The sequence below is a fragment of the Aspergillus pseudotamarii genome, assembly GCF_009193445.1.
Source record: "Aspergillus pseudotamarii strain CBS 117625 unplaced genomic scaffold BDV38scaffold_24, whole genome shotgun sequence".
In the NCBI taxonomy this organism is placed as follows: Eukaryota; Fungi; Ascomycota; class Eurotiomycetes; order Eurotiales; family Aspergillaceae; genus Aspergillus; species Aspergillus pseudotamarii.
In genome coordinates this window covers 147,086-172,501 of record NW_022475038.1, presented here as the reverse complement: position 1 = coordinate 172,501, position 25,416 = coordinate 147,086, and the positions used below count along the sequence as shown (strand labels likewise).

Sequence of the window (25,416 nt, the reverse complement as noted above, 5' to 3'; positions counted from 1 at the left end):
CCGTCCTTCACCGTACACACAAGCGATTCCCACAAGGGGATCGAGGACGGCGTAACCGCCAACGGGTAACTACACGAGACACCCGGTTTTAGGGAGTCTCACCGCAACTCTTACGGAAGAGCCTTTTGCCCCCTTGTCTCTGTCTTTGGTGAAGTTTGTGGTGCAAAAGCCCCTAATTTATGACGGCCCCTGGAGCTGATCGTTACCTCGACTTCCCGTCGCTCCGGAACCAGATTGGTTGGACTAAAAAAGTACTGCAAGGAAGAGCTGCGCTCCCAAGCCTCTTGCAACCTGCAGCATTCCCCACCAATATCGTACGGAGTACACATTCTCTTTACGCAGACTGCAGCCCAATCCAAGGAATTCCTCGACAGGTGGCCTATGATGTATATTTTATGACTGTTGTCTTCACGATTTGGACCGGACCGGTCATGCTTGGGACGGAAAAAAAAAAAAAAAAAAAGAAAATTGCTTTTTTAGGGCCAAAACACGGGACCGCGGCTGCTAAGCTATCACATAGTACGATGACTAGTCCATTGACATGGGTACCTTAGGAGTTGTGTCCCTTTCCCCGGAAGTTAGGACGGAATTTGACCGCCAGAATAATTGACGAGGTCTCTCACAAATAACCTTCGCAAGTAGTCACTACCCGACCGTTGGCGTCAACCTTGCAAATCCTTTGCTAATGGAAACCCTGGTCCCGTAAGAAAATCTCGGAGGTGTCTCTGAAACCCAGGCCTTGGTCATGAGCTCCAGCCGGACAAGTGCCGAGGCACCTCAACGTTCGTAGTAGTGGTCAGTCAACACTACAGACACAAGCATTTAGGCAATACGCCGGATGGCTGCACCTATCGGCCTCAATTGGAATTCGACTCCTCCAGACCCTGAGAATACAGAAGTGGACCCAAATATAACTGCAGGTTTGACCAAGACCTGATCTATCTATCATCTTGTGCGATACATATGTACATACATAGTACTTGTTCCGTACAGACGTACATTATCAGACCGATGCCCTATATCCTCGGTCGAGGCTTCGATGGATCTTCTAAAACGGCTATGGAACGCTCCACGACGGAGCGAGTGGTCCTTCGCGAGCCAAAGTCCACTGATGTGCCTCCTGTGGGGACCTTTTTTGATAAAGAGCTCACGGGGAATTGGGCCGCATGGCCGAAATGAGTATGAACGTCATGATCGCCTTGGCTTTAAACGAGCGCCCTCGGTTCCATTGAACCACCCGGGAGCGGGTCAAAATGGCTACTAAAAATGATTAGGATTGTTCTTTCAACCCACTAGAAGCCACGTCGAGCAAAACCATGTGTGACCCAAGATTGGGACACACAATGTTTTGATTCATCTCCACTCGAGGGCGGGTCCATAACAACAACAAAACACTACCCGACTGCTTTACTGGGCAACTCTATTAAAAAACAACAAAAAAAAAAAAAAAGGAAAACGAAAGGAAAAGGGGGGAAAATTACAGTTTATCGGAATTATTCTTTCTTCGGTCGATCGTCGTTACACCAAGACTGATCCAGTCAAAGCAATAATTTCAGTAGTGGCGAAAGAGACGCAACACAATCTTCTCAATGTCGCACCCACCCGTTATCACATCAATAAATTATTCCACCGACATCAGCAGACAAGCTGCGATGTCCAGTTATTGGACCACAAGTTACATAATGCATGAGGTCTTACAGTAGTACGAGCATTAATGGGGACCCTACCGGGATATTACGCCCTTTTCCTTTTCTTTTTTAGCTTTAACTTTAGCAGTTTTCTTTCCTCTTTTTCTTTTTCTCCCAATCGAAAGGGATGCAAGGGGATGCATGATAGCCGCGACAGAAACCTACTATAAGACACTGGATGGGGACACTATTTACTTATTGGTACGGCACCGATGTATCTCGGGCGACTACTGCACCAACATGCAATTCCGCGAGCCTTGTTACCGGGGATCGAGGAGACAGACCTAGGCTAGCGATATTGGCCCAACGTGCATGTTGCATAGGCTCCACCTTCGGCTCCTTATCGTTCGTCCGGTTTGCGCCAGATTGAGCGGTGAAACCGCACCAGAAACAAATGGAATACACACTTACAGACAGAGCCAGTCCCCCGGAGCACGCCGGGAGCAGGAAGCAGACTGTGCCCCTCGTCGGCGCGAGATCCAATCACTATAGTAATCGGCGACCTGTGCCCGACATAGTTGCAGCGATGAGGAAAATTGCCCTGCAAATCCTTTGTATCGTCCGATGCGGAAGCTATATGAAATGTACGCCGAGGACCCATTGCGTCTCTTGACCGCTTCCCTCTGACCTTCTCTAACGCCTGCTTTGTCTGATCTTGTCTTGTCTGTTCTGTTCATTCCTCTCATCGCTTTCACCCTTTTGGACCAACTTTTAGAAATTTTTTATTTATTTATTTTTATTTTTGAGGGCCTGCTTATTTCTGACTGGTCCGTTGACCTGCCGCCGTGCCCTCCACATCCCCCCCGGTCTAATCTGTCGAGACCCGTTCAGGTCCAGAGGAGCGAATCCTGTCCCCTGTCGTCATGGCATCGCGTTCGCTCGAGACACTTTTCGTTCGCCGCCATGAATAATCTGGCGCATCCCCAGCGCAAGGTCGCTGCCGGAGATGAAAGGGATAGCACATACAGAGTAGTCTAGTCATGTTTAAGCGAAGTTCCGTTAGATCGTTTGTGCCGTGTGGTGGCATTACATCCACTTTTGACCCAATATTCCTTTTCCAAATTGAGCAGTGGCCTTCTCTTTTTCTTTTCTTTTTTTTTTTATTTATCAAAATGTAATGATACCATGGATGCGAGATTATTTATACTTGTCTCCCTCTCATCTAAACTCCTATCACTTTTCTTTTCAATCTCATCAATTTCCAACCAATCTTCTAGAAACCAATTTTCTCTCATCCATTCTTAATTCTTCCGCTTCTACATTTTGTAATCTGCCTTGACATTTAAGTCTTAATAGCTCCTCCTTCTCGTCTAAGGCTGTTTTCACTCTCAACATGCCATCAACCGCCCCTGTGATAAGGCCCAAGAGCCATCCGGTCAATGCTCACAAGGAAGAGAGCCCTATCAGTTACGACATCAACATCCCCTACGTGGACGTCAATGGGGACAACACCGTCAGAACCCGGTACCCAGAATATTTGCCAACATGGGACAAAATGTGGTTTGATCCACTGCCCCCATTCCACTATGACGATCCGGCGCTGCGCGTAGAGGATAGGTCCAAGCCTAATCTCTTGACTCCCGAAGCTAAAGTGACCGAAATCCAGCCGAAGATCGGCACCATCATCGAAGGCGTTCAGCTGAGCCAGCTCTCGGACGCCGCGAAGGATGAGCTTGCATTGCTGGTTTCCGAGCGCAAAGTTGTCGCATTTCCCGCGCAGGATCTGATCGATGCTGGGCCCGAGGCACAGGAACAGTTTATGCGCCATTTCGGAAAACCGAACTATCAGCCTGTTTCTGGAACGGTGCGCGGCCACCCCGGCTTCCATATCATTCATCGCGATGGCAACAAAGAAGAGATCTCGCGTTTCCTGTCGCAGCGCACGACAACCACTCTGTGGCATCAGGATGTGAGCTACGAAATCCAGCCACCCAGCTACGTCATGTTGGGTCTTCTGGAAGGCCCAGAAGTAGGAGGTGATACCGTCTTTGCGGCGACCGATATGGCCTACAAGTATGCGCGCTTTTGATTCCACTTTGTTGAATACCCCAAGATCACGGAAACTAATCAATTCCAGACGTCTTTCTCCGACTTTCTGCTCCTGGCTCGACACTCTCCGGGCCGTTCACTCTTCCGCTAAAATGATCAACCACGCCCGCCTAACCAACAGCCTCGTCCGCAAGGACCCCGTGGACACCGTCCACCCACTAGTCCGAGTCCACCCAGTGACGGGCGAGAAGTGCCTCTTCATCAACGGCGAATTCATCACCAAGATCCAAGGTCTCAAGGAGCCCGAACAACGCTGGCTCACTGAATTCCTCATGAACCACATCATCACCGGCCACGACTTCCAAGCTCGAGTAAGATGGCAACCAAAGACAATCGTTATCTTCGATAACCGCTGTACTCTTCGTAAGTCACAAACCCAAATCAACCCCCTCCTTAAAACCCAAACTAACGGTGAAAAACCCCCAGACTCAGCAATCGTCGACTACCTAGACGATGACTACGGCGCAAAGCTCCGCCACATCTTCCGCCTGACTGCACTAGGCGAGAAGCCCATCCCCGTCTACGACCAGTTCGAGTAAAAAAAAAAAGGAACTCGAAAAACAACATAGTATCAGGCGAACAGCACGTCGTCTTGCAATTTACGAATCATCGCTTCATTATCCCGGGCGTTCTGCTGGGAGTGCAAAAAACCTATTGAGCGTTACGTTACTTCTGCTTAAATCCGGGTTCATAATATTTTCTTTTTCGGGAAGGAGTGCAAAAATTTGCTGGCTTTTTTTTTTCTCTTTTCTTTTCTTCGCTGCATATGCATGCGTGCGGGATCTACAACTTATAATTCTTGTTTTCTTTTCTTTCTCTGCTTGGGATACCTATTCTTGTTCGCGCGATAGACGGTTGGATTTTGGATTTTGGATTTGGTAGTTTAGACATGTTAATCTCTCGCGAGAACTAGCTTATAGACATTGGTATTTGATCTACGTTGATATTGGTTGTTAGCAGGCTTCTCCTATTGTGAACCCAGGTTTAAGATACTATATCTGATAGTAGAAGGCGAGACTCTAGTTCATTGTAGTAATATCTCACATCTTTACAAAAACACTCAATATTCTGAAATATATTGAATGAATAATCTAATGAGGACATATACCTGCCTGTCTACCCTGCACAGCCAAGACCTATGATATGAACCGACCAACAACATACAACAATGAACTCCAGATGGCTAGCTAGTACAATGGAATCAACGCACGTAAATTGACAATAATGATATAATTTCTTTTTAGTTGCGCCACATAATTGCATCCATTAATTACCGCAGTATATCTTCAACCCGTGTCCGCAGCTCATTGGCCAATTGCAATTGTTCCGGGGGGATGTTGCCGCCCTGCTGTAGCAAAAGCAGCGTCTCTGTAATGCGTTCCGCAACCACGTCGCTGCCGAAGACGGTTCCGCCCAAGCGGACGGTGTCGTGGAACCAATGCTCGATGAGATAGAGGAGGTCCTTGGCGATGTATTTCCGGTTGGTGCCGTGGAAGGGTGCCTCATCTGTGTAGTACATAGATTCGAGAACGGTGTAGAGAGTTTCGTGAGCGACGCCGAGATCGAGGAATAGATCGACAACCCATGTTGCTGGACCAACACCACGCTGGTGTTCCAAGGCATAGCGCTCAAGCATGGGCAAAAGAGTGGGGATCGGGAATATTATCTCGGACATGCGCAACCGGCTTCCCAAGCTGCGCACCTTATCAATTACAGCTTCATATGGCTGAGGCTCTCCATTCTCGACGGTCTCATCGTGTAGATCTTGTAGCAGGTGCTGCCACGTGGAACGGATATCTGCTGGGTTCCTGTGATCGGCTAAGTAGAATATTTGCAAGCAAATATCGTAGTAGCTTGCAGGGTCGGCATATTGGTTGAACAACTATAACATGTCAGTGGAGGTGGATTCAATTAACGTGGTTGAGTTGGCCTACCGTGCTAATATCCATGATGGGGCCGTCAACATCTGCAAGAACCTGCGTCTTGCGTTCTGAAGTTAAGCGCTTATCATCTTTCAAGCGCTGCAGAAGGTCATCCTGAATGTTTGCAAGATCAATGAGATTCGAGATATCCTGCAACAAGCGCTGTCGGGGCTGTCGCCCAACATCCGGCGTGAATGTTGAAGCGTTGGCCCTGGCACGGCCCAAATACTCGATTCTGCGACCAAGAGGGAGAGTAAAAGCGCTCTGTGCAAGATGGAACTGAACCTTGGCAGCTTCGAAAAAGCGCTCTGACTGCGCATAGTACCTCCATAAGAGGTCCGCATGCGCAATATCGTCCGTCGACTTCCGCTGAAGATAGGTAACCACAAATGCGGAGTTTGCATGAAGCAGGCGCTCGCTCCAGCCCTGCTCTAAGTACCAGTCATACAAGCTGGTCAAAAACACCTCATCGATAGAGTCGGAGATAACTCCATAGGCTTCGTTCTTGCGCTTGGCAATGACAGTGAGTTGTCCGTCAACAACACCAGGGTCGTGAGCTGCAAGGTTATCCACAGCAATGATAACCTTGAAGATGAGATCATAACACTGTTTTCTAAAATAGAAGTAGTCACTCCGGGAATCCTATCGAGCACATCAGCATCGAATGATTTTGACCAAATCAAGTGACTCACATTCTCTGGACGACCATCAACAATCCACGAAAGCGCCATGTTAGCTTTGTCTGAACGTGCGGCAACATTGAGTGCAAGCTGGATAGCGCCTGTGGCTTGATTAGCGCTGTTTTAGCCAGAGATTATTCAGTGCATACCAGCGAAGAATTGATTAGATATGAAGTTTTCAACTGCAGAAACCAGGTAATCCATCGGCAAGCTCTCGGAAACCTGCTGGAATAGATGAAGACTTTCATTGAGCAAATTGCGGCCTAGTTCAGAGTTGGAACCAGCTTCAGTCGCTCTCTTGAGTAGTTCCTGAGCCTTGAAGATAACCACATCCTCAGCGCTGCAAAAACTGCCGCACCGCCGCCGCAAAGCGTCAGCAACCGTTTCCACATTGGATCCTTTAGCGATGTTTCGGTTCACAATTCCCTTAACCAGTTCCTTCGCGATATCGTGGCCTTTGCTAGTGCTGAAGAGCTCCTCGAAGGTAAGCTTCATAAATCGCTGCTTTGAGTCATCTGGCAAGTTGGCAACTATCTCGTCAACCCGCTCATCAAACAGAACCAGAATGAATGAAATGCCTTCAATGGTGTGAGATACAAGTTGAACAAGGGAATGCAGGGCACGATGCTCCGCTTGAAGCGCAGTTTCTTCTTGCTTGGTTGATACACGTGCCAGGGCCTCTGGACCACTTAGTCCCTCGATAAAGCTCTTGTTAGCTTTGAAGAACTCCTGCAACGCCGATAGATCTCGTTGGATAGTTTGCAACTTTGCGGATGATACAGAAGGTAAGATTGTTTGTGCACCGCCGGGGGAGGGCCCAACTTTAGCAATTTCTTTCCTCCAGATGGTACGTAGCAGTCTAGACATGTAAAGAGCAATGCCCGCATGCCGGGGTGATGGAACAACAGAATCGATCGCCGGTGTAGAGTTGTCAGCTACGGCATTTTCATTCATCGTGGGCCTGCCTCCGTACTCGATGAAGACCTTGCGCGCAAATTCGAGCACATGGGGGTCATTAATCTGGGTCAGGCGTGAGTCTGCAGAAATCTCTACGCCTTGGCCGCAGGCGACCGCGAGAGCAGTTGCAAGTGTCTCACTGCGACCATACGTACGAATAAAATTCTTCACTTCACCTTCTAAGCCTTCATCGCCGTCACCACCGCCGCGGACTAAGGCCGCAAACATGTCAACAAGACGTCGGCGACGAATAATATGGATGCCAGTGTTAGTCAAGATGGCGATTTCGGCGGCCGGGTTGTCAAATTGAACCGCAAGCTCATTACCAAAGGCACCTGGTGTGGCTAAGGCTGCTGTAGACGGGGAGCAAAGACCAACATCTTCCGCCCTACTACCTAAAGAAAGCCAGATAGCTGTCTCGCTAGCATTGCCAGGAATGACATTTTCTTGGGAACGAGCAACGCGTCCAGAGTCAGGGGAAGAGACGAAGAGAGTATCTGTCTTCTGCGTTGGGTCCTTGCATGTGAAACAAAAGAAGTAACCAGGGGGGTATCGGACAGTGAACCTGGTAGGGTCAAGGGAATGGATTGGAACCTTTGCTACTGACGGCTGGAAACGCCCCTGACCCTGGAAAGCTGGGCCCATTGGACTGGCGGAGCCGCCATCGAAAGGAGGCGTTTTCACATGGTGAGCCTGCATGCTCGTAGGTGCATTGGTACCGTTGGGTGATGGTGACCAACTATATGAGCCAGTAGCACTCAAGTAGATCCGGTAGCCAGTAGCAGTGGTAGCCATCAAATGATACCTGGACGCCTCTGCAACCGGAATAGGACTGATGGAAACGATCGGGACCTTGGGATTCAGAGTCTCATTCGATGCAATTATATGCCCGATATTGGCATAAATGTCCATAGCAGGCTTAGTGATCGCTAAAGCAAGGGTACCGTCGGGCTTCATGTGGAATACTCTGATTGTGGACGAGGAAGACAATGTATAGAGCAACCTTCTGCTGTCATCAATCTCCATCTGCTCTACATTTTCGAACATCTTGTGCGTGAAGCTCGAAAAGCTTAAGCTAGGGGTCAGGGCCCCCAAGCGCGAGCTAGTATGGTTGACCTTTGAGCAACGTCCTTGAAACCACTTCTCCTCTTGTTGATACGTGAGCTCATAAACGTCATTATCGGAAGAACCACCGAAGAATATACGACCGGTGGCGTCCGACGACGCGATAACGTGGATATCCAAGCCACGAATTGACGTCGACATGCCCGTTTGATACAATGTCACCTGGCGTGCACCTGTAGCGGTCGTCTCACAACCCATGCCAAGTAGGATGACGTCTGCCGTTGTTGATACGACAAGCAAATGTGTGATCGAAGGCAAAAACACCCCAGGGCGAGGTTTGGCCAATTTAACCGCATTAATGCTGTTTGGTTGGTCTTCGAAACCCACCAGCTGGGGATTCGGGTGCGTATAGTCCCAAATGTAGAGCGCGTTGTCAATGGCAACCCATGCATGATTCAACTCTGCGAAAAGACCCATGCTCGTAGAGACCTGCGCTCGGTTATACTGATCGAAAATCTGGTCTGGAATGTTATACATCTTCACTTTCTGGAAAGGAGCCCATGATGGGGAAACCGGGATATCATAATCGGACGAGAAGCCTTCTGCACAAGGGGTCAACCATGCTCTATGTGGCTCAAAGCCAGTGTTTACTTACGAGAAAGGTAGCTGTCCAGGTCAGGGTAGCGGGCTTCTTGGGTAAGCGTATCATTAACAGTTCGAGCTGCGCGCTCTTCAGTACTTAAGGTCTGACTTTTCGACTTTGATGCGGCTGGAGGAAGCTTTGGTAGAGAAGCTGGTGAGGGTTGCTCTGCGGGGGCTGGAGCTGGCTTCGGGGAGAAAGCTGGCGCAGTCTGAACATTGTTCGGACCAGGAGTCTGGAAAAATGCGCCGGGTAGCGGTCGCTGAGGTGTGAGAGCTGGAGGAAGGTTTGGATAAGACATGATGCTGGCTTGGAGTCAATATACAGGCGGCTTTGGGGGGGAAGTCGTCGCGCTCCCCGGCGAGGTAAGTTCGTTCAGTGGAGGGAAAGTAAGATAGTAATGAGAATGGTGAAAAGAGGAAAATGAAGCCGGGGGGAAGTCCAAACTAGACAGGCGGGATGATAGAAATCATCAATGAAGGCTTGTGGTGTTCCTCCAGAGACGGATAAGATTATTCAGACCGAATAACAATCAAATCATGACAATTCGAAAGTGAGAAACAAAATTGTGCACGGGCCCGAAGATTTAATCGTGACTTAACCTCGAAGGAGCTCTCCGCCTTTTCCGCCGACAAAGGTCCTTTCATTATTTTCCTTGCGCCTCAATTGCACGGAACATATCTAATATAATTCCACTTTTTTAAGAATCGAGGAAATCACTTCTCTAGTCAATAAGTATTGCTTCAAATTTGCATTTCTTCGATCTCATCACATAATGTTCCGCCCTCAAAGACTCACAGCTCGACTGAGCCTGCGCTCAGTACGATGGAATTCAACTAGCAGCCCGTCTACGCCGCCTTTGATGGCTAAAATCAGGACCGACCTTAAAGTTGCTATGCGTGCCAAAGATACAGCGAGGTACGTAAAGTCCATGCCGTACACACCTTTCCAAGCGCGACGGCTAACATAGACAATGAAATTGCAGGTTGAACGTTCTGCGCGCCATCATTTCCGAAACGAATAACTCCTTGAAGACCTCATCGCCGATCCAAACTGACTTGCAACTTTTATCATTGATTCGGAAGCGTATGGCAGGCGCAAAAGACGCAGCGCAACAATTCGCTGACGACAACCGGCCTGACCTGAAAGAGTCTGAGGAAAAGAACGTCACGATTTTGGAAGAGTATGCAAGCCAGGTAGAGACAATAAGCCTAGATGATGTCAAGCAGATTGTGGCACAGGAAATCTCAAGGTTAAAGGAGGCTGGCCAGAAGGTCGAGATCGGGACATTACTCAAATCACTGTTTGCTCCCGGAGGTGCCTTCGACGGCAAGCCAGCGGAGAGATCAGAGGTCGCCAAGGTTGCTAGAGAGGCGGTTTCTGCCCTCTAAAGACATGAATTGAGCGGTGTGTATATTAGCTACTGTATAACTGTAAATTTACTTCACTCCGATGTTGCCATAGATCCAAGGTCAGGTTCCTTTTGGTGAAACGTGTCCAGAGGTCAAACCTGAGCTACGCGCCTTTATGTATCACGAATCATTATACCTATATGAACTGCGTAAACCCATACATTCAGAAGGGGCAGATAACCCTGGCCTGTATACCGATAATATTAGATGATTAAACGCCAGACCGAAGAAATTCCTCCAGCGCCAGATTGTATGCAAAAACTCCAGTGATCCCAACCATTGATATACCATCCCAAGCATCTCCATTTGACATGTTTACCGAACTCCATAGCCACTGGGAAGCCGACTGATTAAGGCATCGGACGTTTCTGGCTTCTCAAGAGTAAAATAAGGTGATGCCACCTAGAGCAGTCGCGAACACCCCAACCCACAGCCACCGGTCAGGGTTAGTAAGTTCCTCCTTCGTGATCAGGTTTCTCACTCCAGTTGACCGGTCCGTATCGCGGGCGACATGACGTTTACTTTTCCCCGTCTCGGACATAGGATTCAAGGTCGCTGTTGGCAGCATCTGCGGCGGCTGATAAACAAGGTACATCGGATGCATTGGTGAATCATCAAAACTCTTGAGGTCCAGCCGTTGAATGCCATGATAAGGATCTTTGGAAATCTGGAAAGACTGAGACGGGGTTAGCGAGGGCAGCATTAAAAGGTGTGGTAGAAAGATACATTGAAGGTCTCTGTCTGATTGTATCTAGTGTATGTTGCTAGATTTGAGGAACAAGGATCTGAAACTAGCTGGCGACCATCCGAGGCAATAGGCGTCAACTGGAGGGATCCGTCGCTGTTCAAGACGAACTTTCCATGTTGCCATTGCATAATGCCTTTAGGGCACGAAGGATTCACAGCTATACATAATCCAGACATGTTAGACAGTCGAAGCATCTGGTGCACGGTGGAATACTGACGATTGGCAACGGCGCGATAGTACGCCTCTTCATAGTGCCCATCCTCTGTGAAAGAGTAGGAGATACCAGTGAGGTTCGGTTCAATGAATTTATCATTTATCGGATCATAAAAGTCCTATAAAGTGGAAGAAAGCGTATATTAGCTTAGGACCAGTGTTGACACGATGGCCTTGATAAACAAACAAAGCGATGCAGAACATACCGGACCTGTAACAACCTTGCGGGACTTTGTTGACCAAGTGCCCACGAGGTCAGATATACTTGCAGCGCTCACAGCTGTAGCAAGTAGACTAAGAGAAAGGTATCCCGCAAGCATTTTTCTGATATGTTCGTGGGACAGATATCAACAGATACTTGGGAGTTGTAGCAAAGGAAGGATCAAGGAATCCCAGGAAGGGTCCAATTCCACGGCCGTTTCTGTGGAGCATATTCCAGGCACAACCGTCGATCCAACCACGCAAATCACCCTAAAAAAGCCAATGTGCCAAGCCACGCCCGTGACACTGATATTAACTCCGAAACAAAGTTGACAAACATCGCCAGATCCAGTAGTTTGCCGTGGAGTACGCCGTACATGCCACTCTTAAGTACTTAAGTATACCTACCATCAACATCCAATATCCAACCTACATCACTCCGAGGGTTTTAACACTTCGTCGTAGCAACATGATGGCTGGTCTACAAACAGCTAAGAAAGACCTTCGCAGAAAAATGCGTGATGTCCTACAAAAGATCCCCGCAGATACTATTGTCAATCAATGTCAGAGACCTTATCGCTTTTGACTCATAATCAAAGGTGCTGACACGTTATAGCTAGAATTGCCACAAACAAGCTGTTCTCTCTAACTGAGTACCAAAATGCAAAAAGGATTGGAGTTTATTTGTCAATGCCGTCGGGAGAGCTATCAACTACAGCCATTGTGCAAGATGCATTGATAAATGGCAAAGAGGTCTTCATACCCTATATCCATAATGTGGAGCTGCCATCGACGCAGCAGAAGGTATCCATCATGGACATGTTGGCCTTGAATTCCATGGAAGAGTTCAATTCTCTCACCCCCGACAAATGGGGAATTCCATCTCTCGCGAAAACCCAAGTTGGTACAAGAAAGAACTGCCTCGGCGGTCTCGGAGTCTCCCCCTCAGGAGCCGAGAAAACTGCAGATGGAAACTGGGGACTAGATCTGATTGTCATGCCAGGAATGGCCTTCGATCATGAATTTAGGAGGCTGGGTCATGGTAAAGGATATTATGATCATTTTCTAACTAGGTACTCCAAAGAGATTGAGAGTAAGACAACGACGCCAAAAATGCCTTTACTTGGTAAGAGAGCCCTCCCAACGCATGAAGAAGCACAGATTTTTTTATTCTTGCCTAACCTTCGCCCAGTTGCCCTCTCTCTCAAGGAGCAAACTTTGCCCTCGACCGAACAGATACCCGTTGCAAACCATGACTGGCCAGTAGATGTTCTCATCGTCGGCGACAATGGGTGCTTCGTCCGTCACTACTAATTTGTAGCCCAAAAAAGAATTCCCTCTCGTGTCAGAACTCCGTGTATTTAATTGATGTGCAAGAGTGTCTCCCAGCGGCAACCCGTAAAAAGACATGATTAAAGAGAAATAGATATTGTCGTAGCCTGGCAAAACATTTTTGAAATTTCTTTTCCGTATGCTTCCTGCGGCCTCTATGATCACTGAACGGCTTGGATGAGTGAGACGTTATCTCCCTTAAGTAGGATTTGGCCTACACGAGAAATCTAGTTAGCCCGCTAACTGCTAGGTAAAAACAGATATAGACATTAGCTCCATACCTAGAGGCCGGCGCTTCTCTTCTTCGGTCTTTGTAGCCAGCCTGACCTCCACCGCATCATCAACGACGAGGTTCATAAACTCATCGAATCCCTGATCAAGTCAGCCAGTTATCACGGTTTTTGCTCATATACGACCACATACCCTAATCTTGCCTTCTATACGAAAAGCCAATTGCTCATAGAGCCAAATAGAAACGGTGGAGCGCTGTTGAAGAAGCTTGAAAATAAAATGAATCGGCGCGAGCAAGGTCTTGCGACCACCTCCACCGCCTCCACGACCAGCCATGATGATACGCGATGAGTGAAATAAGGGACGGGTTCAAATAGGAGGAGCGATCGATGAGCCGTACTCAAGCGACTGGTAGAAAGCTATTATGATGGTTTGCGCGGATGTTGGAGGTTGGTTTAGTGCTGGCGGGCAAGATGAGAGAAGGAAGAGAGAGAGCTTAACTCTGGCGGATTCAAACCGCTTCGGGACTTCGCTGCGGCTCACCAACTTTTCCCTTTGGGTTCAGGCGTCACCACATCCCACCTCTACTATACGGTCATTCACCCGATTTCCCCATCCACCACTATTGAATGATTTTTCTTGTGCCTGGGCCTCTCCTTGCATACCTTCTTTAGGGGTTATTTAATGAGTATTCATGACTGTACTCCATAGGTGTTAAGCCTCCGGCCTGGCTGACCCCTCATCTCCGTTTCTTATTCTCCCTCAACCAAAACATCCCACTCCAATCGACGATGGCCAGCAAGGAGGGAACCACAGGACAGGCCTTTGGCCCTGTTCTAGCTGCGGTCGCTACAATGCAGGGAAATGTTTCCAGAACCGATAAGGCGCATGCTCATGAGTTTCTCGAGAAATTCCAGAAATCAGTCCGTTACCCCCGACCCCTCACCCCTTCTCCGTACCAGTTCGCCTCAGCCCAATGTGTTCTTACTAACAAACCTGGAATCATACTCTAGGTTGAAGCCTGGACAATTACCCATGAATTATTGCAGTCTCCCGATGTTCCTGTCGAGGCCAAGTTGTTCGCTGCGACCACGCTGAAAGGAAAGGTGAAACGATCCATGGCCAATGGAAGAAGTACCCGGATGCTGATTGTTGTAGATCATGTTCGATCTGGACCAGCTGCCCGCAGAGTCTGTACCCGCTCTAAGGGACTCGGTGATGAATCTCCTCGTCGCCTTTGCATCGGGTCCTCGCCCCATTCAGACACAACTATGCGTATGTTTGGCGAGCCTCGCCATTCAGATGACTGGGTGGAAGGATGTCCTCGCTACTGTCGGCTCTGCATTGGGAAGTAATGCTGGTGATTGCGTGTTGGAATTCCTGAGAATCCTTCCGGAAGAAGTTACAGAAGGTCGCAAAATCAATCTAAGTGTATGTTCGACAGGCACTATCCCACCTACCTACCCATCTTCCACGCAATCAGCAACGGCTCTGCTTCGTGCGATTAATAACCAAACTCTAACATATGTCATTAATAGGAAGACGACCTCATGCTCAGGACGAAAGAACTCTTGGAAGACAATGCAGAGCAAGTGATGCACCTTCTAATTCAGTATGCTCAGTCATCACGTATGTACACCTTCCTTAATATCCTTCGCGACCCAAATTCACACATGTGCTAAAGTTTATACCGATTTTAGCAACTGCATCTACCAATCCTCGTCTGCTGGACTGCATTACATCTTGGATGCGCGAGATCCCCGCCTCGAAGATTGTCGAATCGCCCTTGTTGGATGTCATTCTCAAGGCACTTGACGATGACGTGTCATTTGAAGCCGCAGTGGAGAGTGTTTGCACCCTGTATAGGGATACTCGGGAGGTGGACGACTCACTGCCGATTATACAGACCTTATATCCACGCCTAATGTCCCTTCGTCCAAAGATCGCCGAGGCTGCGGAGGCCGAGGATACGGATGCGTTCAGAGGCATTACCAGGCTTTTCGCAGAGGCTGGTGAGGCTTGGGTTGTGCTGATCGCCCGCTTACCATCCGATTTCCGGGGCCTCGTGGAGGCTGTCCTAGAATGCTGCGCACGAGACTGGGAACACGACGCCGTTTCACTAACTTTCGTTTTTTGGTATGAATTGAAGCAATACGTCACGCTGGAGCGGTATGCCGATGCACGGGTAAGCTACAGTGATGTCTTCTCCAAGCTGGTGGATGTTATGGTCAAGCATCTTGAGTACCCCCGCCCAGAAGAGGGTGAGACCGATTTGTTTGGTGGAGACCGGGAACAAGAAGAGAAATTTCGTCACTACCGACACTCGATGGGAGATGTCCTCAAAGACTGCTGTGCTGTGATCGGAGTGACGGAATGTCTGACCAAGGCGTATCAGTTAATTCAGCAGTGGATATCCAAATACGCCTCTCAGGCTAGCGATGAACATGTTCCAAATTGGCAAGAGCTTGAAGCGCCGCTCTTTAGCTTGAGAGCCATGGGCCGTATGGTTGACCCTGAAGAAAGCCAGGTTCTCCCGCAGGTAATTCCTCTCATAACACAAATACCGAACCAAGAGAAGGTTCGATTCCAGGCCATCATGGCCCTGGCCCGCTATACGGAATGGACAGCACAGCACCCGGAAACTCTTGAGGCACAGCTAAACTATGTTATTTCTGGGTTTCAGCACAGCTCCCCGGAAGTTGTTCAGGCCGCAGCTCTGGCTTTCAAGTTCCTGGGTACTGACTGTCAAAAATTGCTCGGCGGACACATTGCTCAACTCCATTCGTTCTATGAGTCTGTTATTGATAAGTTGAAGCCAGCAAGTCAGGAAGAGGTGACTGAGGGTGTGGCTGCTGTGGTTGCAGTGCAGCCACTTGAGAAGATCTATGAGACGATGAAAATGTTCTGCGACCCGATCATGGCTAGAATCATGAACTTGGCAAACAATGCGAAGGACGAACAGGGCCAACGGGCTGTCGCTGGTACGTATTCACGGATATTCATGAAAATCGGCCTGCTAATTTTCTCACCACAGACCATCTCCAATTGATTACGATCTTCGTGCTAGTAGTGAATCCTTATGTTTCACCCCGCGAGGAAAATCCCGCTGTCAAATATTGTGGCGAGGTCTTGCCCATCATGACCACTATTGTCATGAACTTTACTTCATCCACTCCCATTCTGGAGCGAGTGTGCCGCTGCTGGAGGAATATGCTTATCTCCTACCGAACAGCCATGACTCCATTACTACCTACACTAGCAGAGAGCCTCGCAAATGGATTCCAAGCTTCGCGAGAAGGATGCTTCTTGTGGGCCACTGATGCAGTCGTGCGGGAATTTTCTGAAGGCGCTGATCTCGTCGACCCAGGCACGAGTCGTGCCGTCTTCCAATTTTACGAGCAACAGGCAATCGCCTTCTTGCGTATTCTCAATGACTTACCCCCCGAGAACCTGCCTGACGGTAAGCACTAGACGAACCTGCTCTTTTCCTATTTTTCTTTTTTCTTTTTTCCATTGCTGATCCCAATCATCCATAACAGTAATTGAGGACTTCTATCGTCTTTCTTCGGATGCTGTTCGGTACTACCCCAAAGAGTGCATCACCTCATCCCTCTCTGTGCCGATCTTCTCTGCAGCCCTGAGCGCCCTTACTTTGCAGCAGATCGACCCTCTTATTGCCACATTACATTATTACCATGACCTGTTTAGCTTCGCTTTCGAAAAGCCCGCAGTGTCCGAGTTCACCACCTCTGATGGTAACCCGTATATGAATCCTCCAGAAATTCGCGAGGCAGTCAAACAGTTGATTGCGTCCCAGGGACAAGTGCTTTCGCAGCGAATTCTAACAGGAATGTTGTTCTCATTCCCGGCAGAATGTTTCCCAGATGCGTCCGGTGTGATGATGTCACTCTTCGACTTGATGCCACAGGAGGCTGGGGCTTGGTTCCAATCTACTCTCCAGATGTTGCCCGCGGGTACGATGAAGGCTGGTGAGGCCGAGCGGCTGCTAAAGGGGATATCCGACCGAGTACAATCTGGCGAAATCCGCAAAATCCGTACTCTTCTACAAGGTAACACATACCTTACCCTTTTTCTTCCCTTCTTCTTCTTTCTTTTAGTGTCGGTTCCCTCAAGCTAACAATCGCAGACTTTACGAATTCCTATCGGCGACGAAATGTGGCGCCTCGAGAAGGGTTGGGCCGGTTGGAGGCCACCCGGTTTCGGTTTAGCGGATAAGTTCTTCATCGACCAGGACTCAACAAGTCAAAAACAGCTCAGCTGAGGAGGTCGGGACTGGGGATGCTCATCGCCCACCCATGATTGGCCCCTGTGGTAGATTGGGGGAAATGCCAATCCATGCAATTTAGTGCACTCCATGGGATCAGCAAGCAATACAGTACACGAAGCGTTGAGAAGCAGCCCCCTCGACTAAGAAAAATACAAACCATAGATTACCCCAGTACCTGTACATGTTTATATTTAGTTCATGCGGTCCTTTCGCATGACGTTTGATGGATGATCTCGCAGTCACTGGGTCTGGGACAGCGATACACTCGCAATAGCCCATTGTAATACATCAGTACAATAGTCAAAATTCATGATTGGAAGAGGTAGACATGGAATGGTATGGCAGGTTTACGCTTTCTGTCTCTACCAGTAAAGAGAAGCTCCGGTATCGGGTTCAACAAGAGCACATGGCATATCCTAATCATATCCTGAAACACAACTAGTTGGTAAAAGACCAACCGACCCTATGCATGGGATCTTCCTTCAAGTTCGAGATCACCAATGAAAAGAAATGCGTTGACCATGACCGATCACGATCACCAATGAGGTCATCTCCATTATAATGCTGACCAGTCTGGGGCAGATATACATCTCAAATGATTGGTGAGTTGTCTCTAGCCACTTTCTTATTATGATGAACGCAACCTTTCCCCTTCAAGTAATTGGCATTAGTATACATGATTCATTTCTCCCCAGATGCAGTCGATAGTCTTGTTTCAGACAGAGCCGCGTAAATGGTATGCCTTGGGTGAGATCTCCAGGTAGCAATGTACAAGCTGCGTCAAGGGAAGAAAAATGACGCACCTCTCTGATAATTGCCTTCCCAGAAGACTCACCTATACATCACAGTGGTGCAACTCAACATAGACTCTGGGCCAATGATCGAAATACTTCAACTTGTTAGCCCAGGGGAAAGGATCGCCAGGCTGAGGCTTATGCAGGAGTCGAAAAGCACTCGGCACGAGACCCCTTAGCGAAAGTAAACGAGCGAATTCCAAAATACACAAGCATCTTGTACGATCTCAACAATTCCCCAGCAGTCTCATCGCTAGCCTAGGGAACAGCCGGCTCCAGACTAGGCAAGCATGCTAACACCAGGTACCCAGTCGGGTGATCATCAGGTCTATCATTTTCTATCGCCCGAGTTCGGGGCGGGTACCCGCTAAGAATGGGAAAGTAGGATAAACTGGCCGAGCAAATGTGGGCATCCTGGTTGGAGACTAGGTAGACCATCGCGAGGTGGCTGGTGAACTAGGACTGGGGGCGATATTATGGATTGATTCGGCATGGCGATCTCCTGATGCGTAGGTGTTCGAACTTCGCATTGGGTTAACCGGGATTGAATTAGCTTGGAAATTTTCATGGAAAGTCGTAGTATGGGTCTGGAGGACGCTACTCAATGGCGGTGCTGGTGGGGAGATTTGCCTTTCTGCGATCTGCTGTCATTTCCCTTTCTGTTTTCTATTTTTTTACACCCTCTCTTCCTGATGCGGACTGACTGGTTAATGAAAAATTCCTACAACGTGCTTTCGAGCCATAGGACAGTGCTCTGGGAGAATTCGTTTGACAGGTAACTCCGAAAGACAGGTAAGGGGGGCACATGATATGACTACATACTAGTTTGCCTACTATTGTCTGCAAGAACCTTCAGTATGATACCTGTAACATGGTGTGCTCGTGTATGTTATTGACGTTAAGTATGTACCGGGGCGCTGGTACGGGCTACGGATACTTTTCGTCAAGAACTAATTTTGTCACCCAGAGTCATATCTGTCAGATGCAGACGGACAATATATATGCATATCAGTTACGTACATACCTCGGATCCTGCCTAATATGTCTTTACCACGGAGACATCTCACTGATCTCCTTATCAGATAGATCATCAGTGGTCCCCATTCGAGCGGAGGGTGGTTCATGCGCTGGGATCATCAGGTACCAGTGAACGATCGTCTTGAGTCAAGAACACCTTAGCGGTTTCAGGTATTTTCGGTTCCTAAATTAATTATTCTACTTACGATATACTTTGGCGAAAAATTAGAATTGATTATTCTTATACCGGGTTAACCGTCAAAAACAGAAATTTAGGCTGGGGATCATTGCTAGGTTGCCTTCTTTTAGGAAGCGAGGTGCGAGGCTGAAGGAAAAAGCAATATAGGCTCCCAACAAGCCGTGTTGATCTTCCTCCGCGGACCTCAACGCCTGGCCAAAGTACTCATGCACTTCTCCTCAAGCATCTGCTTTACTCGCTTTCTTCCGCGCATGAGGGATTTCAGCGTGTAGATCTACACCGGTAATTTTCTTTTCAGCCACAGCAACACGCACTAAATATCATCTTGGAATGCAGATCAACCCCGCCATATAGGCAATCAACAGGCCCACAATGGGAGTTGGAAAGCATTGATCGCTTGTTTTACTTCTCGAGGGAGCGCCACTACGAGGCTAGTGAGTCAGTTTAGTCCAAGTTATCAACGAATAACTGCTATGGTTAGCCCACCAACGAAAGGATGGAACGGGAAGATGGTCCCATCCATGCTCACTTGACCACAATTATCCGCATTAACCGCGTCTATTTCACTGTCCTTGAGCGCAAACGATGAGGATCCTTAGTCGCAGGCTGCATGTGTCCCGAAGCAGATCTCAGATGGGTTAGTATGGTAGTGTTTCGACAGTGTCCATCGATATGTCTCCACCCGGAATGTCAGGCACCGTGTCGTCTTGTCAGTCACAAGGTTTCCAAACCCTAAATATCATTCTCAACCCTGCTTCCGATGGAGGGGAAATTTTTTGGCAGGTAATGCGTCAGGATAGTACCTATAGAATGGCTCTATGATTTTTGAAAGGATGCACGATATTTTTTAGAGTAGGGTACAGCACGTCATGTCAGCTGAAACCGACTGCTTCTGACTGGCTGGCTAAGATTCTAGTTGCATTCTGTAATACTTCGGTGCAGTTCTTCTTACATGAATTAATTAAATCCTTAATCGTAATCGATCTTAATCTCATGACGATCGTCCTTTCTACCCATGCACGATCTCCTCTTTACCCGCTTCAACAGACAAAACAAGGCCACCTCTAGTAGACAGGAAAGGACGCGCAAAACCCACGATACCCTCTCATCGTCCCTTCTGAGAAGTGATTGGCAGTCTAATTGCTTTTTCCTTTGACACTTGGTGATTTCCCGCTGTTTGATTTACATATCAAAGCCGGGATAGTCGCGAAACTGGAACTTAAAACACGTTCTAGTGCTGGAGGGAAAAAGAAAAGAAAGCGGAGATGGGGAAAGATTGGCGATGAGGGTTGATATTCATTTGGCTGGGATAGTAGAGCGAATCCACTTGATGCATGAAATGCCGACTGACCACGAAAAGAACTAGACAATAATAACATGTTTAGAGCCTAAGGAAGTAGATACCCCACTTGCTTTGGAGTCATGGAAATGGTAGTGGCTATCCTTATACGAGATAGAAAATTGTTCTCATTTTTATTTTTATTTTTATTTTATTTTTATCTCTATTTTTTAATTTTTTTTCTAATTTCTCTATTTTTCATGAATCAATTGAACTGATTGAATTGAATCCTTTCAGTCGCTCAATACTCTATATGAGCTCGTCTGTCGCTGCCCATTCTGTTGGGAAGCAGTACTAGTACTGAGGAGGTACTGTATACGACCGATCTGACTGTTACAGTACAAAAAGTGTACTTTGATATATTTCCTATCGCCTTCCCCTCTTTTCAAACTTTGCCGTGCGGTCTCTCTCTCCGCCTTTTACCTTCTCCAATTATTATCCCATATCGCTCCTAGCGATCATACCACCACCTCTGCGATTTCTTCTTCTCTCTCTCCTACTTGAACACTGTGTTTCCGGATTTTCTACCGGCGAAGTTCGCTCTGAGTTCTCGGTCGGAGTAGAGTTTTCAGCTCGGAGACAATCCTTTTCTCTGCCCAGCCGTCTCGGGAACGCTTCGGCTTTCCGTCCACACGATTTTCCCCACGGGGTTTTTACTCAACTCGTCCTTGCGCCGCCGCTATCCTTCGCAACTTTACTCCCGGGCAAGAAAGACGACCCTTTAATATATTCCGTGTCCATGGCAAATTGCTCTGCTTGTTAACCTCTCCGTGAAACCTCATATTCGCCTCCATTCCACCCGGACTCGGGCCGTCATCGCCCGGTCTGATGCCCCGGCGTATTCGGTAGCTCTCCGTTCGCCGCAGGTCCACGTCTTGTGCGTTTTGGGCGACCGAGAAGTCAAGGAAGCACGGACGGCCGTGAATATTTCAATACTTCTCGGTTGGACCGACTGAAGATGACCTTGGCGGTTGGTACAATCAGTGGTCTAGACCAAGGGCCAAAAGGCATCCGCAGAGAACGAGAAGTTGAGATCATGGATAACGATACGATCACTGTCAATGGCGCCCCGAAGAAAAGGAAGAGGGTTCGAAAGGTCAACACAGACCGTAAATTTGAATGTACACACGAAGGGTGTGGGAAAAGCTATTCGCGTGCGGAGCATCTATACCGGCATCAACTGAACCGTAAGTGAAAACCCCACACCACAACGGTTATCAAAAGAAGTGATCGCTGACTGATCTCTTTGATGGCTCAGATACTCCCAAGCAAATATATCGATGTGATTTTCCTGATTGTTACCGCTCCTTCGTTCGACAAGACCTCTGCATTCGACACCGTGAACGTCACACCACCCAGGGCTCTCAGCTTCAAAAACGCGATCATTTTGCGCAAGCTGCTTCCAACCAGCCTCAGAGCCCACATCATGTACCTCACGTCAGCCAAGCGACTGTCGTCACACCTCCATCCATACCTACGCAAATGCCAAATGCTCAGTCTAACGGAGTCGTTCCAATATCTCCTTCGTCGTCATCATCTCCCTCTGTCGGCCTGAATTCCGTATTTAGCTACCAACATCATATACTACCATCACAGAATGAAAACACTTTCCCCCGGTCAAATAGCTTAAGCACTCATGGGAAAAGCTCCCCCCCAGTACCGACGAGTTACAGTCCCTCCGAACTACATAAAACGTCATATGGAGCGTTGAGCAACCATCACCCGACAAGTACTTCCATCGGTGAAATCCATCATGACGCACAGTCGCATCCCGGTCAGACATCCGCCACACAATCCCAAGGTGCTGATGGAGCCTACTCATCACTGCCAACAGATGCCAATGGGTCGTCTCTGGCTGATACGGTACCATTTACCTCCCAGGCTGGTATGCAAATGCCCGTGAATGGTTACTCAGGTCTTTCTCTGGCCCCTGCAACAACTTCTACACCGGCGACTCTTGACCAAACAGCCAACATGAGCACCCTTGATGCGATGTCGGGAATGATACCTCCCGGCTCGACAGTTGGGGACCCTGGCTTTGATTCGTTGGCCAACTGTGTCTACCCGATCTTTGGCAGCGAATCATACAACAGATCCCCTTTTGCTATGGCGGAAGATTTTACGGCATGGCTTTTTAATGAACCCGTTCCCGGATCGTCGTCTATGAGCTACCCTGCAGCGACCGGCATGATGCCGAATTACATGGACCCTACGCAACTACAGAATCAATTCTTGTTGGGTGATCCGGCTTATGGGACATTTTTGAGCGGCGTAATCCCGCCCCACCATCCCATGAGCGTTACCAGCATTCTAGACCCCGGTTCACCCCGCGCCATTATATCGGAGGAAAAGCGGCAGGAACTGCTTCATCTCATGGCGACCCGCTTTAATGAAGCCGCCTACTCAGCAGTGGCCAAGCGCAAGGATGCTCTAATGGATGGTGATATGGATGATGACAACCACGTTTTGAGCTTGCGCATGATGCAGACGTACATTGGATCGTACTGGTATCACTTCCATTCTCAGCTACCCATCCTGCATCGGCCCACCTTTTTCGCCGACCAGGCGCCAAACTTGCTTCTCCTGATCGTTATAGCCATTGGCGCATCCACGCTAGACAAGATTCATGGTCCAGAGTTAACCGAAGCAGCATCCGAGCTGGCAGACTTCATTGTATGGCACCTTAGGTGGGAGCTCTTCATGGACGCTGATTTCCGGCCGCCTGCCAAACTGTGGGTCTTCCAGGCCCTCTTGCTGCTCGAGGTTTACGAAAAGATGTACTCTACTCGTGCGTTACATGAACGGGCTCATATTCACCATGATACCACTCTGACCCTGATGCGTCGCGGCAGCTCTTTGATTGGACGTTCCGCGTTCGACTCGCCCGCGAGCTTGAGAGACGACCGGCAGGCCCGGTCGGTGTCCTGTTCGACGACGACACAGGATTTCTCTGCGGATGAATCGTGGACGCACTGGATCAAAGCGGAGGCTACCCGGCGAGTGGCGTTCGCCGCATTCGTTTTGGACTCCACCCATGCCACCATGTTCGGCCACTCGGCTAAGATGGTTGCGCATGAGCTTCGGCTACCCTTGCCCTGCGATGAGGCTTTGTGGTCAGCGACAAGTGCTGCCGAAGTGGCGCGCGTGCAGGCTAGCCTCCATGCTAACGGGGTGAAGCCGGTTATGTTTCTGGATGGCCTCAAACGGACACTTAATGGGCAACGAGTCCGGACTAATGCCTTCGGAAGGACTATTCTCATGGCGGGTCTCCTCAGCGTCAGTTGGCATATGAACCAGCGAGATCTCCAAGTCAGTTCTTTGGGAGTCCCTCAGGCACTGGGTGGTCGAGATAAATGGCGAGCTGCGCTACTGCGGGCCTTTGATAATTGGCGACGAGATTTCGACGAAGCGTTGGGACAAGCTGGGACACCGCCACCTTTCCCGGGGTATCGGGTTCAGCATCCACTTGATGACGACAACGTCTTTGAATCCCGCGACGTGCTGCACGGTCTTGCTCACATGGCGTCGCACGTCGATATCGTCGACTGCCAAATCCTCGGCGGTGCCACCCGACTCATGGGAAGGGCTATTACTGCCAGGGACTACAATGCCGCGCGTGAGAAGATGACCGAGCGATGGGCCACAAAGGCGTCAGCGCGAGACGCGACTTTCTACGCCCTCAAGTTTCTCTCCGAGTGTTTGCTGAGCGGCGAGTCGGAGGAAGGGGAGCTTTACTCAGGACGGGATGACTATCTTCTCAACCGACCATGGGTGATTTACGTTGCGGCATTGGTTGTCTGGTGCTATGGATACGCTCTAGAGGGCCCGATTCGTTCTCCGCCGAAGCTAGCCACGGTGGCGGACCAGCGCCGTGATATGCAAGAGTATCTCCGACGGGTGGGAGGTGTGCGTTCACCTAACGACCTGGAAGCAATGGAGGGTCGTAACCAGTGTCTGGGGATGCTGATGATTCTGCGGGATGGGTTTGTCAACACGCGATGGGAGCTGTTGGCGGAGGCGGCCAAGTTGTTGAGCAGTTGTATTGAGAAGTTGAAGAGCCGATAAGCATTGATACATTTCCCGGGGGTTCTTTATACATATTCGACTCTTTCCTGTGTACGTACGGGCTTCAAGGGGGTTTTTTGTTCTTTCTTTGGGAGCTGGTTGATATCCTTCTCATTTTGTGTTATGTACATATATTATTTTTTTTTGGTCTGTTCATGGGTTATGATTATGCGGTGATACCAATGGGATAAGCGTTGTCTTCTGCATGCGATAATTGTATGATTCAAGGTTCTTGGAGAGTAGCTCTGAGTTTTAGAATAGACTCGTCTACTGGTATTAAGCAAGAGTCCTGCGGTATGAAGAATCACATGATATCTTTTTTTTTGGTCTTCGACTCGATCTGGAATGACGTCCCAAATGGGCAAGGGTCTGGGTTCCCAATAAGGTAACGGTTACCACAACAACGGACACTCCACTTTCTCCTTTTCTCCATCCCGCCTTTTCACTCTTATCAACATTCCAGTCCAATCTGTTCCTTGGTAACTCTCTGGCCTTTGACGTGCTGGTCAACCGTCAATTCTCCATTACAACCATCCCTGCCTTCATTCATCCCCCCTCGCAGCAATCTACACAACT

At 48.7% G+C, this 25,416-nt stretch overlaps 9 protein-coding genes across 9 annotated transcripts; 6 read left to right on the top strand and 3 right to left on the bottom strand.

The window, feature by feature from the left end:
• The first annotated feature begins 472 nt into the window (after nt 1-472).
• BDV38DRAFT_245835 (uncharacterized protein) lies at nt 473-1,456 on the top strand. Its single transcript, XM_032054473.1, has one exon. The coding sequence runs from the start codon at nt 1,040-1,042 to the stop codon at nt 1,262-1,264; it is 225 nt and encodes a 74-aa protein (XP_031913969.1). The 5' UTR covers nt 473-1,039; the 3' UTR covers nt 1,265-1,456.
• A 1,331-nt stretch (nt 1,457-2,787) lies between these two features.
• BDV38DRAFT_81500 (TauD/TfdA dioxygenase family protein) lies at nt 2,788-4,706 on the top strand. The gene is made up of 3 exons (XM_032063967.1): nt 2,788-3,701; nt 3,766-4,100; nt 4,164-4,706. The coding sequence occupies exons 1-3, from the start codon at nt 3,022-3,024 to the stop codon at nt 4,274-4,276; spliced, it is 1,128 nt and encodes a 375-aa protein (XP_031913968.1). The 5' UTR covers nt 2,788-3,021; the 3' UTR covers nt 4,277-4,706.
• Nucleotides 4,707-4,731: 25 nt separating this feature from the next.
• On the bottom strand, nt 4,732-9,501 carry BDV38DRAFT_81610 (putative non-repetitive nucleoporin). Its single transcript, XM_032063969.1, has 5 exons — nt 9,017-9,501; nt 6,489-8,963; nt 6,352-6,440; nt 5,672-6,301; nt 4,732-5,619 (listed from the first exon to the last, which is right to left on the bottom strand). Exons 1-5 carry the CDS (start codon nt 9,300-9,302, stop codon nt 5,008-5,010), a joined length of 4,092 nt encoding a protein of 1,363 aa, XP_031913967.1. The 5' UTR covers nt 9,303-9,501; the 3' UTR covers nt 4,732-5,007.
• A 135-nt stretch (nt 9,502-9,636) lies between these two features.
• On the top strand, nt 9,637-10,523 carry BDV38DRAFT_80939 (uncharacterized protein). Its single transcript, XM_032063963.1, has 2 exons — nt 9,637-9,919; nt 9,987-10,523. The coding sequence occupies exons 1-2, from the start codon at nt 9,777-9,779 to the stop codon at nt 10,390-10,392; spliced, it is 549 nt and encodes a 182-aa protein (XP_031913966.1). The 5' UTR covers nt 9,637-9,776; the 3' UTR covers nt 10,393-10,523.
• Nucleotides 10,524-10,789: 266 nt separating this feature from the next.
• BDV38DRAFT_270933 (protein rot1) lies at nt 10,790-11,694 on the bottom strand (the record flags this gene model as incomplete). Its single annotated transcript, XM_032057231.1, has 4 exons — nt 10,790-11,080; nt 11,140-11,318; nt 11,379-11,493; nt 11,581-11,694. The coding sequence occupies 4 exons, from the start codon at nt 11,692-11,694 to the stop codon at nt 10,790-10,792; spliced, it is 699 nt and encodes a 232-aa protein (XP_031913965.1).
• Nucleotides 11,695-12,047: 353 nt separating this feature from the next.
• BDV38DRAFT_282513 (5-formyltetrahydrofolate cyclo-ligase) lies at nt 12,048-12,889 on the top strand (the record flags this gene model as incomplete). Its single annotated transcript, XM_032059797.1, has 3 exons — nt 12,048-12,138; nt 12,192-12,701; nt 12,768-12,889. The coding sequence occupies 3 exons, from the start codon at nt 12,048-12,050 to the stop codon at nt 12,887-12,889; spliced, it is 723 nt and encodes a 240-aa protein (XP_031913964.1).
• An 89-nt stretch (nt 12,890-12,978) lies between these two features.
• Nucleotides 12,979-14,085, bottom strand: BDV38DRAFT_80969 (small nuclear ribonucleoprotein E). The gene is made up of 3 exons (XM_032063964.1): nt 13,331-14,085; nt 13,189-13,279; nt 12,979-13,121 (listed from the first exon to the last, which is right to left on the bottom strand). Exons 1-3 carry the CDS (start codon nt 13,472-13,474, stop codon nt 13,069-13,071), a joined length of 288 nt encoding a protein of 95 aa, XP_031913963.1. The 5' UTR covers nt 13,475-14,085; the 3' UTR covers nt 12,979-13,068.
• Nucleotides 13,930-17,374, top strand: BDV38DRAFT_282511 (nuclear import receptor MTR10; the record flags this gene model as incomplete). Its single annotated transcript, XM_032059796.1, has 8 exons — nt 13,930-14,061; nt 14,152-14,244; nt 14,297-14,569; nt 14,677-14,767; nt 14,839-16,119; nt 16,173-16,598; nt 16,678-17,208; nt 17,286-17,374. The coding sequence occupies 8 exons, from the start codon at nt 13,930-13,932 to the stop codon at nt 17,372-17,374; spliced, it is 2,916 nt and encodes a 971-aa protein (XP_031913962.1).
• A 2,734-nt stretch (nt 17,375-20,108) lies between these two features.
• On the top strand, nt 20,109-24,840 carry BDV38DRAFT_270930 (putative C2H2 finger domain protein; the record flags this gene model as incomplete). The annotated part of the gene is made up of 5 exons (XM_032057230.1): nt 20,109-20,235; nt 21,768-21,962; nt 22,034-24,681; nt 24,715-24,782; nt 24,813-24,840. 5 exons carry the CDS (start codon nt 20,109-20,111, stop codon nt 24,838-24,840), a joined length of 3,066 nt encoding a protein of 1,021 aa, XP_031913961.1.
• Between the last annotated feature and the right edge of the window lie 576 nt (nt 24,841-25,416).

What these genes read in the sequence shown, in the direction of transcription:
- BDV38DRAFT_245835 (XM_032054473.1), top strand. Translation starts at nt 1,040, where the DNA reads ATGGATCTTCTAAAACGGCTATGGAACGCTCCACGACGGAGCGAGTGG.
- BDV38DRAFT_81500 (XM_032063967.1), top strand. Translation starts at nt 3,022, where the DNA reads ATGCCATCAACCGCCCCTGTGATAAGGCCCAAGAGCCATCCGGTCAAT. An exon ending in GCGACCGATATGGCCTACAA is followed by an intron (nt 3,702 to 3,765) that starts GTATGCGCGCTT and finishes AATCAATTCCAG; the next exon opens with ACGTCTTTCTCCGACTTTCT. An exon ending in CGATAACCGCTGTACTCTTC is followed by an intron (nt 4,101 to 4,163) that starts GTAAGTCACAAA and finishes AAAAACCCCCAG; the next exon opens with ACTCAGCAATCGTCGACTAC.
- BDV38DRAFT_81610 (XM_032063969.1), bottom strand. Translation starts at nt 9,302, where the DNA reads ATGTCTTATCCAAACCTTCCTCCAGCTCTCACACCTCAGCGACCGCTA. An exon ending in CCTGGACAGCTACCTTTCTC is followed by an intron (nt 8,964 to 9,016) that starts GTAAGTAAACAC and finishes CCCCTTGTGCAG; the next exon opens with AAGGCTTCTCGTCCGATTAT. An exon ending in TTGATGGTCGTCCAGAGAAT is followed by an intron (nt 6,302 to 6,351) that starts GTGAGTCACTTG and finishes TGTGCTCGATAG; the next exon opens with GATTCCCGGAGTGACTACTT.
- BDV38DRAFT_80939 (XM_032063963.1), top strand. Translation starts at nt 9,777, where the DNA reads ATGTTCCGCCCTCAAAGACTCACAGCTCGACTGAGCCTGCGCTCAGTA. An exon ending in CGTGCCAAAGATACAGCGAG is followed by an intron (nt 9,920 to 9,986) that starts GTACGTAAAGTC and finishes ATGAAATTGCAG; the next exon opens with GTTGAACGTTCTGCGCGCCA.
- BDV38DRAFT_80969 (XM_032063964.1), bottom strand. Translation starts at nt 13,474, where the DNA reads ATGGCTGGTCGTGGAGGCGGTGGAGGTGGTCGCAAGACCTTGCTCGCG. An exon ending in GTATAGAAGGCAAGATTAGG is followed by an intron (nt 13,280 to 13,330) that starts GTATGTGGTCGT and finishes TGACTTGATCAG; the next exon opens with GGATTCGATGAGTTTATGAA. An exon ending in AGAGAAGCGCCGGCCTCTAG is followed by an intron (nt 13,122 to 13,188) that starts GTATGGAGCTAA and finishes TTTCTCGTGTAG; the next exon opens with GCCAAATCCTACTTAAGGGA.